The 18,926-nt window shown below is 35.8% G+C and overlaps 2 protein-coding genes and 1 pseudogene across 5 annotated transcripts; 1 reads left to right on the top strand and 2 right to left on the bottom strand.

Annotated features, from left to right (window-relative positions):
* Nucleotides 1–4,591: 4,591 nt before the first annotated feature.
* LOC108850546 (uncharacterized) lies at nucleotides 4,592–6,132 on the top strand. Its single transcript, XM_018624059.2, has 3 exons — nucleotides 4,592–5,089; nucleotides 5,175–5,978; nucleotides 6,049–6,132. The coding sequence occupies exons 1-3, from the start codon at nucleotides 4,592–4,594 to the stop codon at nucleotides 6,130–6,132; spliced, it is 1,386 nt and encodes a 461-aa protein (XP_018479561.2).
* A 311-nt stretch (nucleotides 6,133–6,443) lies between these two features.
* On the bottom strand, nucleotides 6,444–9,406 carry LOC108849862 (B3 domain-containing protein REM10-like; annotated as a pseudogene).
* A 407-nt stretch (nucleotides 9,407–9,813) lies between these two features.
* On the bottom strand, nucleotides 9,814–13,611 carry LOC108854790 (uncharacterized). 4 transcript variants are annotated; one of them, XM_057008472.1, is made up of 6 exons: nucleotides 11,756–11,978; nucleotides 11,518–11,652; nucleotides 10,885–11,414; nucleotides 10,706–10,787; nucleotides 10,401–10,621; nucleotides 9,814–10,235 (listed from the first exon to the last, which is right to left on the bottom strand). In XM_057008472.1, exons 1-6 carry the CDS (start codon nucleotides 11,825–11,827, stop codon nucleotides 10,001–10,003), a joined length of 1,275 nt encoding a protein of 424 aa, XP_056864452.1. In that variant the 5' UTR covers nucleotides 11,828–11,978; the 3' UTR covers nucleotides 9,814–10,000. The 4 variants fall into 4 exon arrangements, 2 of the variants coding, with proteins under 2 accessions (XP_056864452.1, XP_018483954.1); XM_018628452.2 differs by having other exon boundaries at nucleotides 9,814–10,621; XR_008944929.1 differs by lacking the exons at nucleotides 9,814–10,235; nucleotides 10,401–10,621; nucleotides 10,706–10,787; nucleotides 10,885–11,414 and adding an exon at nucleotides 12,477–13,610 and having other exon boundaries at nucleotides 11,514–11,652; nucleotides 11,797–12,382.
* Between the last annotated feature and the right edge of the window lie 5,315 nt (nucleotides 13,612–18,926).

Here is an 18,926-nt window from a genome sequence, read left to right as displayed (position 1 = left end):
ACGGGCGGAAAGTTATAATAAAACTATTTTACATAATTTTCTATTAATTTATGAAGCATGTTTGATGCAATTGACTAAATTTAACTGTAAATAATTTAAACGGGGATATATTCAATTTTACTATGGTTGTGTAGATATTTTAATATATTTATTTTAATAATCTAATTTTGCTTTTGTTTTATTGTGTTTTATGCCGGGTTCTTTTATATTTTCTATTTTCATATCATTACTGAAACTACAGTTTACCTTTTTAATCCAATACATAATTTTTATAAAACATTCTCTATTTTCTGGATACGATAACATTTGATATATTGATATATCACAGTTTTTTCTGTTTAAAATCGTAAATGACGCATTTTAATAAAAAACCACATATATATACACACATATGTGTATAGATATATAAATATTTTACCATTAAAAGTAATAGAATAGCCATTTGTTGTCAATATATATATATATATATATATATATATATATATATATTACTAATAAACCTTTTTAGTGAATAAATTTAAATTACTTTATTTATTATCAATTATAAATAACATTAACTTTCACTAATAGTTAAAAAAAATTAAAATCTTTAATTCTCTAATTTGAATATTTATATATATATTTGGTACGAATATGTAAGTTATCTATATAAAAATCTGTAGAATATTTTAATATAAAATGTTTAGGTACTACATAATACACATACGTAAATATATTGGTATTGTATAGGTACACATAGTACACTATATTTTCCCATCCTTGGTTTCTTTTCTTTCTGATACATACTAAATAATTATCTTCTCTATGATAAGAATCATAGATGATGATAATCAAATATTTTCCGTGAACAGAATGTCTTTCGCAGCATCTTGGTTGGGCTTTGAGTTCACCGGGAAAAATGCCTTCTACAGTACACCAATAAAGATCATTATCTTGTTGACTTTTTGATTCTCCGGTGACACAACAAAGCTGAGAAGGCAGATCTTGCTGTCAGTGCTAAGCTCCATGAACTTGAGGTCCAAGCTATGAGGACGTTGGGCTGACGTATATATTTTCTGGTTCCCAAAAGTAACATATGTGTCAACCGCGGCGAGATATTTTTAGAATCTGCTTCATCTTCTTCCTCGGATCATAGTTTGTTTTAACACGTTTTAATGGCTAGGAAGGTTTCTTCAGCTTGAGGCCAATCTTGCAGGTCTTTTCTGTAGGTCTTTAGTCAAAGCATGTCTTGATGAATCTTCAGTTATATATACATCATCAAACAGATCAATGATCTATGCAATTTTGTTAATGTATTAGTCTTTGTTTGTATAAGAATATTTACTAACACAAATCTGAAACTGACTCATGTTTAATTCCTGTAAGTTTTCTTTGAGCCAACCTAAAAATCTGCATTCAACAAAATCAGAAAATTTATATGGGCAATGAAAGATAACACGACAGAAAATTATGTTTATATAGAACAAACCTTAATGCTTCAGGAGACATAAATACTCACATGTATCCGTGTTTATCCAAGAAATTTTTTTGTCAATGATTTATTATCGGACCAACGATAATGGTCAACGTTTTTAAAAGCTCGGTAAACTTAAATCTCTGAATCCATCAAATAATAAATTGGGTTGAAGTTTCTGTAGACTCTCGAAATCAGTTTTTTCTACTCACCATTTATGTAGAACTGGATCTCTTCTGCCTAAACTTTATTGAATGATGGTTCAAAAGAGTCCCATTTCGTAACATTTCTGATTTTCTGTAGCTCTGAATTCCTTCTTTGTGAAATTTACTGAATGTTGGTTCACAAAAATGGCGTAACATTACTTCTTGGCTTTTCGCAGAGATGATTAATTACAATCGAGGCTACCATGACTGGATAGTAAGAGCATAAATTTTTTATGAGTCAAGATAAGAAAATACAAATCAATCATTTTGAAATCTTAAAAGCCATATCAAGAGTCTCTATACTAAAGTTTCCAACAAGTAACTGAAAACATGATACTTTTATGCGTTTCACAATTTTCTCAACACTTCCTGAGTTGCATTAAATTTATTTTTCAGAATCCATGGCTGCTTATCCCAGAGCTATATGTTAACGCTGACTTTCTTTGATTATGAAGCAAGTCCGGAGAGAAATTCGTTAAATTAACAAATAGATATGTAGGGCCAACAAACTTATTAAATCTATAAATATTACCGTCGGCATAAATCAATTAAATCCAACTTAAAGTGGCTCTTAACAAATTTATGTACTTCGCCTGAAAGTAGCAAATCATTGAGTATAGTTAAGAGATTGGCGTATCCATTCCTCCCACGTCAATTGCAACAAATCCCCACCATTGCAAATCTTAAGAGATTTTTTTTCTAAGCTCAGTTTCATTCTAGCTTAAGACGTCGACTGAATCCAATAGCTCATTAGGGATTGGCGTATCCAATCATCCCACGTCAAGGATGACCAACTCTCTTCACAGCCTGCAGCACATCAACCACCAAACTAATTTATTTCGAAAATTCTACTCAACATAATGTTCCATTGGCAATCTCATCATGATGATTAAAATAAAATATGATCAATCTACATTCCAGTTCCAAAAGCTATATCTTTTCCACAGCAACATTGCTTCATCTAAATCTAAAGATGTATCCTTTGAGTCGAACATGAAAAACTTGATACGAACTTTTAGCAACTTGAATGTTGATGGAGTCGGGAATCTCTCTTTGAAGCAGCACAACACCAGCATTTCTCACGATATCAAGCTCATCATCGCTCATCTTCTCAGGCCACCTTCTCAGATTAGTACCACCTACGATAATGATGAGTTATGTCTGTCCATTTCAAGCCTCATAAATTAGTTATATTTCCTGAGAAAAGAATTTTACCTTCGATATCAGCGGCATATGGAAGACGACATACTGTGCACGACATCAGCAGCTGAACAAACTGTATGCTTGAGATCTAGAATATAACCTAACAACACAAAAAAAAAAATCATAAAAAGCATTAAAAAAACGGATTCTAATGATACAAAGTAAGCCAACACAAGCACTCACCTCAAAAACACTCTCTAAGCGCCAGCGAAAGCCTTCTTTGCTAAAGCAGAAGCACCAGCTGGTATCACCTTCAACACATTGAACCTCACAGTCCTGGACAAAGGCCTGAAGTTTAGCAACAACAACAGGAAAAGAAAAAAGATTAAATCAACCGCTCTAATCGAAACAGTTCCAATGAAGGGACGTTTACTGTCAATGTAGGTTCCTGTTCCGTAGGAAAAAAAAAAACAAAAACACAATCGCTAAAGAACCTAATTTTAAGGATATATTAATTTGATCTCGTATCAAAAAAATCAGTGCCTATCCAAACAGTTTAAAATCCATAGAAAGCAGACTGATCTAATTAAACAAACCTTGAATGACTGATGGCATCTGTCCAGAAGAGACCATGCAACGTCAAAATCGGACACGAAATAAATCTTCCCGGCGGTGAGTTTACGTCGGAACCTAATAAGGCGGTTAGCACTTATCGTTGCTTGCATGACCGTCTCCTGAAATATGAGTTACAAATCTCATTATCGACAAACAGGACAGGAGTAAGACAAAAGTAAAAAAATGACTGAACAAACACAAAAAGGGTAACAAAATAAAGTGATAGATGAACAATCATTAAGATTCTGGCCGGAATTATATGAATCTAAAAAATCAAAATCGAAAAAGGGTTCTTACGTTGACGTCCACCATGAGCTCTACGAATTGGGAAATGAGATGAGAGGAAGAGAGAAACACTCACCCGTATTTATACGCAGATATCGCCGCCTTCCAGTTCGAACGAAGCATTAAAGAGGACATAGAGGGGGAGCGAAAGACGGGATTGATCACCAAGCTTTAACTAACAACGTTACAGCCGATGTGAAGGAACTGAATCGGTAGAAATCAGCGCCGCAAGAAGGTTCACAGAGAAAGAAATCCGCACAGGACCCGACACTGACTGCAGACACAAAAGCCCAATCACATATGTAGAAGAAAAGCCCAATAAAACACTTTTTTAATGAAATGCAGAGTTTTAGACAATGCGGACACGTGTCAGCCTCTCCTGCACCCAATTGATGACGTGTCTGCTGAGCTGGACGCCCCAGGAGAGATTAAAAGGCTATTTTATATATAAAGATTTATGTTAATTTGATGCATGCAGTATATTAGGTGGTTCAACAAACTTAAACCTTATAACAACGGTTTGCGGTATAGTTATGTTGCCTATAAGACGCGGTTAGCGATAGCAAAGGAACTATAACGTATGCCAAATCATATAGTTTCTTATGCTACCCTAGCTTCAAAAATTGTAATAGGCGACTACGAACGGCTGCATAATCAACTGTATTAAGCAGAAACCTGAATTTAAAACAATTTTCAGAGTATAAAGATTGCGTTATTTTGTGGCAACAGTATAAATGTGTAGATAGGTAACAACTTTTCTAATAGTTTTTGTTTACTAACAGACCTCTCTCCCAGAGGGTATGAAGAACAAGCAACACATGCTGTCATTGGGGAAATAATAAAGTCAAGATTTGCTGGCTCCGGAGTAGGGCCACGCCCAAATGATATCATGCAACTCATGCTCGGTGAGCACAACATCAGAATTTCTTATTGGAAAGCATGGCGATCTAGAGAAGTGGCACTCGAATATGCAAAAGGTTCATTTGGAACTGCGTATAGAATGCTGCCACAATACCTAGAGAATCTTGTTGTAGCCAATCCAGGAACTGTTGCCGAAATGCATACAAGTTACGATGATGCAGTGGGACACAAATTCAAATACATGTTCCTTGCTCTTGGTGCAAGTATAAATGGACTCAAGCATATGCGTAAGGTTATTGTTGTCGATGGAGCGCACTTACGCGGCAAATATGTTGGATGTTTGTTGTCGGCATCGGCACAAGATGGGAATTATCAAGTTTTTCCAATCGCCATCGGCATAGTTGACGGTGAGAATGACAAAGCGTGGGAATGGTTTTTCAACATGCTATTAAAATTCATTCCCAACAGTAGCGAAGTTGTATTTGTTTCGGACCGCCACTCGTCCATATATCATGGCATTTCTAAGGTTTGCTTTTAAAATTACATACTATATTCGGTGGTTACATTTATTCTGCAATTTTCATTTTACTAAATCAGCTATAACCCTGTAGGTCTATACAGCCGCACGCCACTGTGCATGTATTCTACACCTGACGCGGAACGTTAGAACATATTTCAAAACCAAAAACTTAGGATACTTGGTTGGCAAGGCAGCTAGAGCTTTTCAACTTGATGAATTCTACAGAGCTTTCAACGAAATCAAGACGCTTGACGCTTCATGTGCAGAATACCTAATTGCTATTGGGTTAGAGAACTGGGCTAGAGCACATTTTGAAGGAAACCGTTACAATATAATGACAAGTAATGTTGCGGAGACGTGGAACTCCGTCCTACGCGAAGCAAGAGAATATCCCGTCCTGGCATTGTTGGAGCATATCAGAGCCAAACTTATGACCTGGTTTGCCGAAAGACGAATTGTAAAACAAGGTGGCAATGGCAGACTGACAGCAAGGGTAAAAGAAATTGTGGAAACTAATTTTCGCAATAGTGGCGGAATGCTTGTGCGTATGATTAACTCAATGAAGTTCGAGGTTAAGGACAAGGATGATTCAACCTACGAGGTTAACCTGGGGGAAAAATATTGCACCTGCTTTGCTTTTCAAAAGCTCCTCATTCCGTGTCCACATGCCATAGCGTCTGCAATAAAAGCAAAAGTTAGTATTGAATCCCTTGTAGCTGACTTCTACACCATAGACACACTAGCGTTGGCGTATGCGGAAGACATTGTGCCAATAACCAATGGAGCAAAGGCAGGCGGAGATCCAACACAAGGTGTTGACATGTTCCCTCCAGCCAGTAGGCGTCCGCCTGGAAGACCAAGGAAGAGTACAATATTATCTACGGGCGAAATACGGGTAAGCTAATTATGGGTAATATGTATAAGGATTTAACTGAAAACTAACAATGAAAATTTCATGATTATAGATGAAGACTCGTAGGCGCAAACATGCGTGTAGCCGGTGCAAGGCTGCAGGTCACAACAAAGAAACTTGCAAAGTTGCTATATAAGGGTCAGCGATCAAATGGCAACAATGGCGCTTCTCGGATGATGAAGGTGTTTGATATGTATGGTTGACTGTCAGAGACAGTAAGGAGTAAACATGTGATGTAAAATACTTTCTGCATGTTTCTAAAAGAGGCAGGAATGTACTGATTCCCGATATTGTTATATAAATAAGAAGCCAAATTTAGTATGAATGTGAATGCCATTTTCTACGGTGAAGAGATATTAATATATGATGCCTTAGATGTTCTCTTACTGCGGGATTACATGCATTAAGTTAGGGCATCATGTGTACATTCCAGTTTATAAAACATACAAAAAAATACAATACTAGTTCATTATGAAATCCGAAACACATAAGCATTCAAGTTCAGTAGAATAAGCATGCAAGTTTCACAAACCGAAATAATAAGTATTTAAGTTTTACAACCCGAAAGGAAAACAGAAAAGTTTGATAAATAGGAAACACAACAACGGAGATATCTAATTCCTTGAGCTAGAAGCAATGCTGAAGTTATTAGATAGCTTTTGATCAGTACACTCTTTCCTTTTCAGACATACACACAGCAATGGAGTTGTGGTCCCGTCTCCAACCACATTGAACACAAACAAGTCTCCGTTTCTGCATCTGTTATCACGACAGAACTTTCTCCACCCTCTGCTGATGTAATATGTGCCTTCTGATTCGCTAAATCGGAAGCTCACACTCCATGAATTTCCCTGTTTGTTGACCAGTTTAACCTCTTTGCATTGTTGGTTCAAAGCAGTACAACACATAGCTTCCACAGGAAGATACTACAAAAGAATAAATAACAGAAACATAAAATTTCATAACTAACCATGGTGTATACCAAGGCAAATTATACTCACCATTTTGTCGTCCTTTAGATTTGTATCGGTCACCTCAGCCAAGAAGCAGTAGTCATATGAGAAAATAGGAGCATCATCCGCTTCGGCTTCTTCGTTAACGATGTGAGGATGGTTATACAGAATCTCAGAACAGCTAGGACCAAAAGGAGTGACATGATAGACCATGTCTCCTTCGTGTTTGAAGATGACAATGTCACCGACTCAAAGATCATGTGCTTCGGTGAATTCTTTCCAACCTTTGGTGAGTGTCCGGCCTTCTCGTATCACCTCCCAACTTTCATCTGAAGCGTCGGATAGTAGTTTCCATGGTTTATTGATATGAGTCCCTTGTATGTGTTTTGAGAAGAAGGCAAGCGGTATTGTCACGCCAGTCTGGAAACCAGGAAGGAGAGGCTTGAAGAAATGAGGTTCCTGGGGAGTTGTCATCTGCAAACGAGTTTGTAACTAAAAGGAGTGTCCGAGCACACAACAACAACGACAACAACAACAACAACTCAAATGAGTGTCCGGCCAGAAATCAACAATAGCAGTGTCCGACCACTCCAAAACAATAACGAAAATAATGAACCGATCATTCCAGTCGTATTAATTTCCAAAACACTTATCACTTTAATCAACCATAATCTACTATCTCAGACTATCACGATATAGAGTCTCGACGAACACATACCTTCTTCACAATCAAGGGTGAAATTAAGATCCTCTGTATTGCGGTCGGTGAAACAGGGTCGGTGAGGTAGATCGAGACAATTGGCAACGCAGGATACAAACGGAGATAATCGCACTCTCGATTGCCTTCGTAATGCTTTCGCAGAGAATGACGGACTCAACGAGGTGAATGTCGGAGTGAACGAGGTTAGCTCCTTTCTTCTTATCTAATGCCATTTATTTACGGGTATTTGTTGGGCCTTTATGGTTTATAACTCAACTAATGGATTGTCTTTTTTAAACATAAACCGAGGCCTACATTTATTTAAATTTGTGTTGTATAAAGCAAGTTGATGTATGGGTGGCACAATAATCGTTTAAATTTTATGTACTTAAGATCCGGTTATGATAACCGTGAAGACACATACCGAAAAAGCCTTCCCACATTTGCATAAATAAGCAGCTACACAAACTCCATGCGAAAACCAAGTATCAAGTTACACCATTATGGGCATTCACTCTATAATCCGACATATAAAATATATATGGACGCCGTAGACATATTAACAGAATAGGTGATGGACTTGATACGAAGACATGAGATATGAAACATAATATTATTACACAAGCAACCGAAAGCAGCTTTCTTGGACATACACACCAGTTCCATAAATAAGAGAGGCAAGATATAACATATTTTACAGAAATTATACACCCACGAAGCCTAAGAAAGACTTCAATTATTTAGAAAATATTACACACGCGCTTGCAAACTTGGAATATAGAACATAAGCATTGGCTTCTCCGCCGATTGTGGTTGCCAAACCACAACGCTTCCTGCCACTAACCCGATTCAGAGGGGGACGACGGACCAGCTGCACAATATGAAATAGTTAGCAATTTACTAGTCTTATATTGCAAGTCTGTATACATGATATTAGGCAACCTACCTTCCTCGTTGCGCCCACTAGTACCCGCAACTGATGCAGCACCATTCTCTCTAGCCTCCGCCTTAGCCTTTTCAAGTTCATAGTGTGCCCTATAAATGGCTATCCTTTCTTCCTCGTTAAATAGCTCTTCAAGAACTTGCTGACTTGCCACAAGCTCGCGCTCATTGTAGCGTAATAACATTTTGAAAAAAAACCTTTCTGAGTGTGCAACGGGACAATATAGCAACAGTTTCATACACGCACACTGTTACCTGAGAAAACAAAAGTTGCTCCACCAATGGAGAACGTAGTTTGACAAAAAAACTGGTAATACGCAACGTCTTCGGCGCCTGACGATACACAAAGAACAAGTTCTGCATACCAGGAGCGGATCCCCATCATGCTTTCAACTGTCTCAGTCGACGTTAAGGTAGTTGGTGGGCGGCGGGTTCCCTCTGGTTCGAGCAACCACATAGGTTCAGCATTGAGGTTGTAACGAGCACGGATACTGCTCTCCAAATCTTCCTACTTTTCATCACGTTTGACCAGAACCGTATAACCGAGGTCGCTTGGCTTCCTATGAAAGGTCCAATGTCCATCGTCACTACGCCTCCAAGCTCCATGGTATAGACGAACTGGTAGGGGGACTGACATCTGAAATAGAAGAGAAATGTTTAAAAAACGAACTAGTTAAAGCTAAAAAAATTAGGCTATTTGTTCACCTGTGCAAGCAAAGTTCGCTGCTTAAGTATTTGCGGACCGATTTGTGAAGAAACACTATGGCTTCGGGTGCTATTTATAGATACAGAAATGCACACTATGAAGAGATAAGATCAACCGGGGTAAATAAAAATATTTATTTACAGTACGTAGCTACCCTATAATAGGTGTGATGATGATATTCTTTGCAGACAAAGACGAAACGAAATTGTCATATATGTTAAAGTTTTCAAATCTAAAATGACTCTCCATACGCGTGACTGAGCTGATGAGACCGACACATGGAGATAATGAAATCCGTCCATTATTTACAAGTTAGCAAATTAAAAAAAAAAAACTGGTTACTATGGGACATAACATTTGCGCCTGCAACTTATAGCAAGCGCCATCCAAATATCATCAAAACCGGATTATCTTTTTTTCGTTTTTTAACAGCATCGACAACATATCCACATTAGATCCATACATAGTAGTTTGCATTTGCCAAATCGGCATCAAAGTGTCTAAATAAAAGGCCTATTAACAAGGAAACAAGGTTTTATTCAGCAACTTGATATTTCTCAATTCCAAGCTGCAAAAGCTTAACCGTAATATAAGAATAACAACAAAGAACTCTCACACGACAAAGTCACAGTTAACACAGCAAGTAAATATTCAGGTACTCCCAACTAAACCATGAAACAACAACACCCTCAGGTCTCATCACCTACAACTTCTCCTGCATTTCAAATGTCAATATAGCTGCACGCTTCCCTTCTTCTTCAAGCACAGAAGAACTGATATGTTTACAAGCTTGCTTGCCATAAAAAGCATGCCTCGCCATCAACACCACAGCCATTAAACCCGACTCCGCCGGGTTAGTAACCTGTTCCAACGATTTCGGCCGCACAACATCGAAATACTGGATAATTGGATCCTCCCCGGCAGGTTGACATGCAAATCTTGCGAGATAAGGAAGCATCAAAACAATGGGTTTTAGGTGCTTCTCCATAACATTATCCTTTAGCAGACCAATGTTACAATCAAGAACAGTCAAAACGCCCTCCGACGCATCGAAGCAAATCCCTACCCAATGGTTGTTCCCAAGAAAGCATGGAAAGTAGTACCTAGTTGGGAGAGTATCCGCTTCTGCAGATGTAGGAAACATAGCCCGTAATGCAGGCGGAAACACAAACGTCTCTTTGTTGGAGCTCTTACAAAACTTAGGAAACGTCCTGTTCATTGCAGCGATGAATTTAGAATCAAGAAATTCAACACACCGACCGGAAGTGCATTCCATGTTATGCATGCACGAGGTACGAACAAGACGTACAAGGATATCAATAACCTGCCAAAAATATATCACCATTAGCAAAAACCGAAAAGTGATACGAGATGCATATACTCAGAGCGTTGCGCATTTGATACAAACCTTAGCCGGAAAAACCCGCGACCGCGACAGAATCAGAGCAATGTCTTTCCCAGACACAAATAATCCTCCAACATTCATGACCCTGACCAACATTACGAAAATTACATGTTATTGGATAGTCATTGGAGCTGCACCTTACTTTGAGATGGAACTAAAACAAATTTCTTAACCACACTTACACTTGGTGACTCAGTTTAGTTAAGAGCCGCTCATATTTCCTTTCCATCTCCGAGACACTATCGTTCCCGAAAACATACTTCTGCCATTCCCTAGCTCTCAACATAATCTGGCTTCCACATTGGTAATCTGCAAGAAGATTTGGAGGAACTACCCTCTGACGCTTACTTTTACGTGTACCCTGGCATTCGACAATATTATCAGCAACAGTGACGGCAAATGCGTTTTCCCGTTGCGTCTGCTCTTCCGGCATCAGAAGGACATCACCCAGAAGCTGTTCTTCCTGCGTTAACCCCAGTGAGACAGATGGAATACCCTTCTCCGCTGTGTCTTCGCGCCTACGCGATTTGCTGTTCACATTACGCAAATCACCTTCTAAACTGTCATCGACATTCATTGCCTCTGGTGTTCCCTGACAAATAACCTCGGTGGGCTCCGTATTTGCATTCCTACAGGTTTGCTCCTCATGCGTTACCCCAAGCGAGAATGACGGTTCGTCCATCTGTTTCTCGTCCACACCGTGACGCGATTCCTGGTGCCACAAACAGACAACACAAAGTCAACTAACTATGCGGCCAAGATGTAAAGGAACAGCTGGGTGTAAATACATATAACAGCTCGCAGTTTAACATTACCAATTTTCGCGAAAAAGAATTTTGTCGGGACCGATTGCCACTGTTTGCAGATTGCGCACAATTTTCATCTACCTGTAGTCCGCAAACAAAGCCCGAACCTGCAGTATCTCGATTGTAGATAGCAAAATTTGCCTCCTAACACAAAATACAAACTTCAGAAACATTGCCATATTACTTTGAAAATTACGTGTCCAACCCACTACAGTTAACAATATTACTACAATCCGTGTAACCAAACCTGGAACCTAGCATTCACTCGCGGAGGTGTAGAGTACTCACTTAGGTTGTTTAAAACGTTCTCGATAGACATCCGATTCACATCAGCTGCAGAAGGTGTCAGGCTTGGCTGTCATGCTTCTTCATTTACCCCAGATGGATGCATATTAGGTGTTCCATTATGAACCCCGACAAAATCCTTACACAAAGCAGACACCATTTCCGTTACACACTTAAGCATTTCCTTCTTCAACGTATCAAACAAAGCCTTTACTTGCACTACTACGGTGTCCTCAACCGAAGCTACAGAAGCACATGCAGACTGAATGTTTCTATCCATAAGTTCTAACTTGGGACTTATTTTCTCGATTACAATATCAGCAACATTACACGGATCCGGCTGTTGCATATAGTGCAACACCTTTTTCGCTTTTCTGCCCTTCATTTTACCTGTCGACGCCTGTCGCATACGCTCAACATCACCCATTCTAACCCCACCCCGAAATGAAGCCGTTGTAAAGTCCTGCTTTCTTCTGATCCGTGTAACCAGGTTGGCAACTTTCGTGTCCTCCTCTTCATCCGACCATTCGCAACTAGTAGCCTCAATTGGACGTGTTGGGGAATCTACTAGGACGGAATAAACGGACGCCTATAAGTTGCCATAAATTAATACTGTTAGCCAAGAGCTTCGCAACGAAACCGACAAACTTAACAGTGCCACACAGTAAGTAATAATAACTTACATCGTTTGTCTTGTCAACATTTCGAGCGTGCGCAGGATTTAGCGTCTGCTTCTTGCTGTATAACTCATGCCCGGTCCGCTCAATGTCCTCGCTATCGGACTCCGAGGACGAACGAATCTCTTGAACAACCTCGGTCAGAGCTGGAACCGCTGCAACCATAACGAGCTGGAGAGAAAGAGCGAATCCTTTAATTGCGATTGTATTTTGTGAAAGAGCTATCTCATCTCTCTCTTTGATACTGCCAATTAGCATTTGAAATGCAACTCTTCCCCACGGGTAACTCAAAAACTCGTTTAGATCTCCAATCGCTTCAGCATGCTCTCTTGTTATCTTCATATTACTGCTTGTTGGGAGAAGGACATATTCAAGAACTGCCAAGCAAGCATACTTAATCCGGATTTCTCTATCTTTCACTATTTTCCGGTAGAGCATTTTGATGACGTCAGCTACACTCACCGACTCCACTTTGCCAAATAAACACGGCCAATACGGCTTCTCGGCTATTGTTTCCTTCAGTTTCATCCGTGACTTTGGGGGAAACTTACCGCACGGCAAACCAGTTACAATTGCGAATTCTCGCAAAGAGAACCTAACCGGTTTGCCGGCAAATCGGAACCACACTTCGTACTTCTTTTTCGTCTTCAGCTGCCGTGACAATAGGCATCGCGCAAACCTCCCGGAGAAAACCGGTTTCTCTGCAATATCAACCAGCTTGCCAAACGATGTGCTTCTTATAGCCGCAATTTCCTCTGCATCTAGAGCTGTAAAAATCCGTTTCAACGCGCCGGAAGATTGGTAAGTCAGTACACGAACCCCAACTGGTTCCTCTCCGACTGCAAACATCATATCGGGTATTAGCCCCATTCCTTCCTCTTCCGGTGAATCCGGACAATCAACAAGTCGAGCGGATACCATCGATTTCTCAATAACCTCTGCTAATCCTCCGCCAAGATTCGTCCTCTGCTCCTCTATTCCTCCCCCAAATTTCCTACTCTGCTCCTCTATTTGTCCCCCAAGTTTCCTCGTACGCTCCGCCAATTTCTACTGAAAAAAAAAAAACAACAACAATAACTTCACTAATCGGTTTGATTGATAATGGAGACGAAATGTTTTTTGCACGTTTGGAAAAATCAATTCTCGATATTTACGGACCCCACTTTTATTATAACACTGCAAATTGCAAATATGTGTCCTTCTAATAGCTATAGACTAGACACGTTCTACAGCTTTCCTTATCATAGGGCCAAAAAAGGCATATTAAAAAATGATACAGTAAATGCTCGGGCAGCTAAATAACTTTCCGTTTATGTATATAGCGTGCAATTGGCCTTTAAAAAAAAAAAATCGGTGACCCATTTTAAGATGCTTTTTTGTCAACAAACTTTTCATTAGCTTTTCATAATAAATTGGGTCAATTCCCTTTTTATTATCTGAGGAATATTGTTAACAATTAATCTTATTTCCATGTGTGATTGACCAAAATGTCTTTGATTATATGTCATCGTGATAACCATTTTTACAAATTTTATTAAATAGTCTTTTTTACCTAGAATAGTTACATATAATGTCATTATTTATTATTTGGATCCTTTCAAGCAGTATACAATATGATTCGTGATTGCATTACAAAAATCGATTGATAGTTGTAAATACTATATGAGTTGTGATTACAATACTAAAAACGTCAGATTGCATTACTAAAAATGTGGCATACGCTGACAGTTATTAAAAATACTCTTGATAACTACGAGAGGTTGTCTTTCCCGAACGTGGCGTGGCATAATATTAGTGTATTCTTTGATGTGTATGCTGCATTATGTTACAGATTCTTAACATAACATTAGTGGTTTTGTTCAATGTGTATGTTGCATTATTGTACAAATTCCTACCATAATATTTCATAGAAGTTAGCATACATTAAATGTATTTGTCACAGCTATAATATCATGGCTATAACAAATATCGATGAATAAGACAAAAAGCCATATTTTATTAATGTTATATAAATTAATTATTATGTTAAACAATAATATATTTCTAATAATAATGTTTTTGAGTGATCGTAAAATACATTCAAAAAGAATTCCATAATAATTTTCTTCCAACCTCTTAACTTTTGTAGTAAAACTTTTTGATTACGAAACTAAATGCTGATAGATAATAGATTTGAAAATTTATATAATTCTTTCCAGTTAAGTTTAAAGTCAAATATCATGTTCTGTACTATTTATAATAATGTTATTTTATAAAACTTTGGTACATGAAATTAATTTTGATTAACTGTTTTTATATTTTATGGGATATATGACATTTATGATTGTGCCTCGACAATATAAACTCGATTATATTGTAAAATCAAAATGTCTTATATAAAAAAATAAACGCAATTTTGGGTGATTGTAAAACACATTAAAAATGAATCATTTATATATTAATTGAGGAGCATTACAACCTTTGAGTGTAGCCACGTGTTGTCACCAAAATGATTTTCATAATCTTTAGAAAAATAGTTGGTTCATCTAAATATATACTATATTTTTTATTAAACTAATCATAAAATTAATTAAGTGTATAATTACTATTTTCCTTTTAAAATTTTTTTTCGTATATGTTATATTTTGAATTTTTTTGAAAAGACTATAAATTATTAACACTGTTAAAATTTTATGCTAAAAAATTTAGGGGGATTTGCTAAATATGACTCAAACTTGAGTTTAAATGCAAAATTATACCCAAACTTGAATCAAATGCAAAACTAACCTAAAATCCTTGTGAAATTACAGTGAGTCAGTCCCTTGTGATCAAACAAAAAATAGAACTCATTTTAACGAATATAACCCCGGAAAGTCTTCTGAGATACTTTAAGTCGTCGAGAAAACTTCCATGGAAGTCGTCTCGTATAGTTGATCATAAAAATAATTTATAAATTTTGTAAAAAATATTTTGATAAGTGAAAAATTATAAAACGGTTCTAAGTGATATAAATTAAGATATAATAAAATTGAATTGTTTTCAACATAGATGAGTGAAAGTAGTGAATCATGATATTCTTTAGTTTAGGGTTTGGCAAAACATATGTTGTAGTATTGTATTATTCTTAGGGTTAGATTTTGGAAAGCTTAAATGTTTTTTTGAAAAATAATTTTTTTACCTATATATGTTTATTTCTGTGTATAGTAAACACTTTTTAAGTTTAATTTTATTTTATGAAATGTTTAGTTAGTTAAATAAGTTTAGGGGTTATATTTAGGGTCTAGACGACTTTCAGGGAAAGAGTCTAGAAGACTTCTCTGAAAGTCTTCTAACTCCCGCTAAAAATATTTTAGTTTCCCGCTAAAATATTTTAGTTTCTCGCTAAAACTATTGAAGTTTTTTAGATGACTTAAGTCTACTAAATAGAAGAATTACTTGAAAGTCTTCTGAATCGAAAATATTTAACCTAATTGGATTTTTTGTCTCCCTATATAAAGAAAAATTTATACATTCTCTCACATCCTCTCAAATGGCTACAACAAAAATGTAATGTTCCAACCTCTCTTTAATATCTTTGAACTTATAAACATCAAATTTTATATCAATTTATTGTTTTTGTCTCATGTCTTTCTCACTAATTTATCTTGTTTTTACAGATTTTTCATCACATGGTTCTCATCTTCCACTCATTTAAAGGTATATTTATTAATTTTGGATATGTATTTTTGTGTGTTCTATAAAGGTAGATCTATATATAATCTTTCACTCCTTTAGTTGTGATTTATTTTTGTAAATTTGAAAAGATATTAATGAAAAAAATTGGTAAATATGTTCATATTCCACAATATTATCTTACCAAAATTACTTGACATAATTGAAGTTATTGATACAACTTCAATAGCAAAACACAATAACATAAAAAATTTATCAAATTTATTACAATTAATGGAGAATAATTCTCAAGAAAACTTAGTCAAATTAACAAAAGATAAAACATTACATAAGTTCAAAGATTGAACATATCTCTCTTTGATATGTGTGACATCACTCGTTATACTATGTTTCATAGTGATTGTTCTTTAAGTCCTCAAAAATTTGTTACCTATAATAGCAACTAGTTAAAACATATCACATTTTTTATATTTTGTGCTGAAAAGACTTAGTCAAATTTAGTTTTACAAAAACTAACGGAGAAGACTTCGGATCAGCTAGAAACTTTAATAAACATGAATGTTGGTAAACTAATAAATATCACCAATTAAGTTATAAATTTCATTCAGTAGTCTCAATATTGACTAATATACATAAATTATCAAAAAAATATTAAAAAGACTTTATAGTTTTAGAAAAAAATGCAAGTTTATTAAACATTAATGCAGACGACATCCACTGAGTCTTCTGGAAGACATCCAGGGAAGTCGTTTATTTAGGTCATTTTTTGCAATTAAAAGTTTACAAAGGACGATTTCCAGAGAAGTCGTCTCTACAGAAGACTTCTCTGGAAGTCGTCCTTTGTAAATATTGGCATACTTTTGTTAAAAAAAAATATCGAGAAAACCAGAGACGACTTCCATATAAATCATCTAGGGTAAACAATTTAGTTTTGTATTTGACCGGATTGTGTCAGAAATTTGACTTTTCCTGGGCGACTTACACATAAGTCTTCCAGTAGAAAAAAAAAACAATATTTTGTTATACCCAGACGACTTTCATGTAAGTCGTCTCAGGTTATTTTTGCAATTGAAACATAAAAATAAAAGTTTTATTTTTGTCTAGACGACATACACGGAAGTCGTCCGTCCGACGACTTACATGCAGGTCGTCCAAGATAAACAAGGTTTGACCAGAATTTCGGAATAAAATCATGGACGACTTTTGTGTAAGTCATCTAACGGAAAACTTCCGTGTAAGTCATCTAACGGACGACTTCCGTGTAAGTCGTCTAGAAAAAAAAAATTAAGTTTTATTTATCAATTGCAAAACTAACCTGAGACGACTTACATGTAAGTCGTCTACGTATAACAAAATATTGATTTTTAATTTTCTACTAGATGACTTACGTTGAGGAAAAGTCAAAATTTTGACACAATTCGGTCAAATGCAAAACTAAGCCGTCTACCCTAGACATCTTACATGGAAATTGTCTTGAATTTGTTTTAACAAACAAAGATGGATGACTTCCATGTAAATCTGTCTATAAAAACACATTTAAAAGTCAATTGCAAAACTAACCTCTGCATTGACCAGAAGACTTCTATGTAAGTCGTCTACAGCCAGACGACATACCCGGAAGTCGTCTGGGCGAACAGATCTGAAAAAATAATAATTTCGTAGTTTCAACCAGTAAAATAACTTGTTTAGCACACATAATTCTTCTCCAAGCACCCAGAATCTCAAACAAAAGTGACCCACCAAGAATCGTAAGCTTCAATGGCTCTATAAACCATATAAATTTTAGAACCAGAATCTTGTTTTTTTGGATGAATATGGAGAGAAAGTGAAAGAGATGTTGTTTTTAGTTCATAAGAATTGAGAATGAAGGAGTGTAAGTCGATTTGAGGTGCATTAAGAGTTTTAAATTGGTTGTTCATGGTGGTTGGTGTATTGATGGCAATGATAATCTTGTAAATACTTGAAGATTGTGAGGTTAAAAGAGTAAAAATGTCATTTTCGAAAAGAAAAAAACTAATGGTATTTTTGTGAATAATATGAACTTGTGGGGGGGGGGGTGAATAGGGCAAAAAAAATCCAAAAAAACATGGGTTAGTTTTAGCGTTGACTTTGAGTTTTAAGTCAATTTTGCAAATAGCCCCCAAAATTATGATCAATGGTTTAACATTTTTATTTAACAAGATATACATGATCTAATTATAACCATATGAGTAAAAACTAAAAAGTCTCATTTAATAGATATATAAAATAATATATACATATATATATATATATATATATAAACTATATAACATATAAGAATACATATATATTTTAACTTCAAAATTTGTAATGAATTTTCAAGAACATTTATAAATGATAAACTTATTAAAATTTCCACATTTAAATTTTTTGTTATCAATGATTTACAAATTTTATTATAAAAAGATACAAATGATCATAAAACTGTGATTATGAAGTCTCATTTAATAAAATATACTATATATCTATTTACTCTCATTTAAATTTAATCATCTAAAATAGATAAATATGATTATTTAGATTTACTTACTATAAAATGAAAGTAAAATAAACAATCTGATTTATGTGTTTTCACTAATTCAATTATATAATTAGTAATTAATGTTTCTAAATTATTCAATATATTTGTCATTACATAATGTAAAAGAACATAAAATAATTAATAGTATATAAAATAATTTTTATATAAAAAATTTATCCTGCACCAATATTCAGTACATATATATTTATTAACTAATACTAAAATGCAAAAATATATAGTAGAATTTATAATCATCAAATATA

The sequence above is a fragment of the Raphanus sativus genome, chromosome 4, assembly GCF_000801105.2.
Source record: "Raphanus sativus cultivar WK10039 chromosome 4, ASM80110v3, whole genome shotgun sequence".
NCBI lineage: Eukaryota > Viridiplantae > Streptophyta > Magnoliopsida > Brassicales > Brassicaceae > Raphanus > Raphanus sativus.
Note: the sequence above shows the minus strand (reverse complement) of the source record. Positions and strands in the feature narration are given on the sequence as shown.

What these genes read in the sequence shown, in the direction of transcription:
- LOC108850546 (XM_018624059.2), top strand. Translation starts at nt 4,592, where the DNA reads ATGCAACTCATGCTCGGTGAGCACAACATCAGAATTTCTTATTGGAAA. An exon ending in TATATCATGGCATTTCTAAG is followed by an intron (nt 5,090 to 5,174) that starts GTTTGCTTTTAA and finishes ATAACCCTGTAG; the next exon opens with GTCTATACAGCCGCACGCCA. An exon ending in TATCTACGGGCGAAATACGG is followed by an intron (nt 5,979 to 6,048) that starts GTAAGCTAATTA and finishes TCATGATTATAG; the next exon opens with ATGAAGACTCGTAGGCGCAA.
- LOC108854790 (XM_018628452.2), bottom strand. Translation starts at nt 11,827, where the DNA reads ATGTCTATCGAGAACGTTTTAAACAACCTAAGTGAGTACTCTACACCT. An exon ending in ATTCTTTTTCGCGAAAATTG is followed by an intron (nt 11,415 to 11,517) that starts GTAATGTTAAAC and finishes TTGTGGCACCAG; the next exon opens with GAATCGCGTCACGGTGTGGA. An exon ending in CGCGGGTTTTTCCGGCTAAG is followed by an intron (nt 10,622 to 10,705) that starts GTTTGTATCAAA and finishes TATTTTTGGCAG; the next exon opens with GTTATTGATATCCTTGTACG.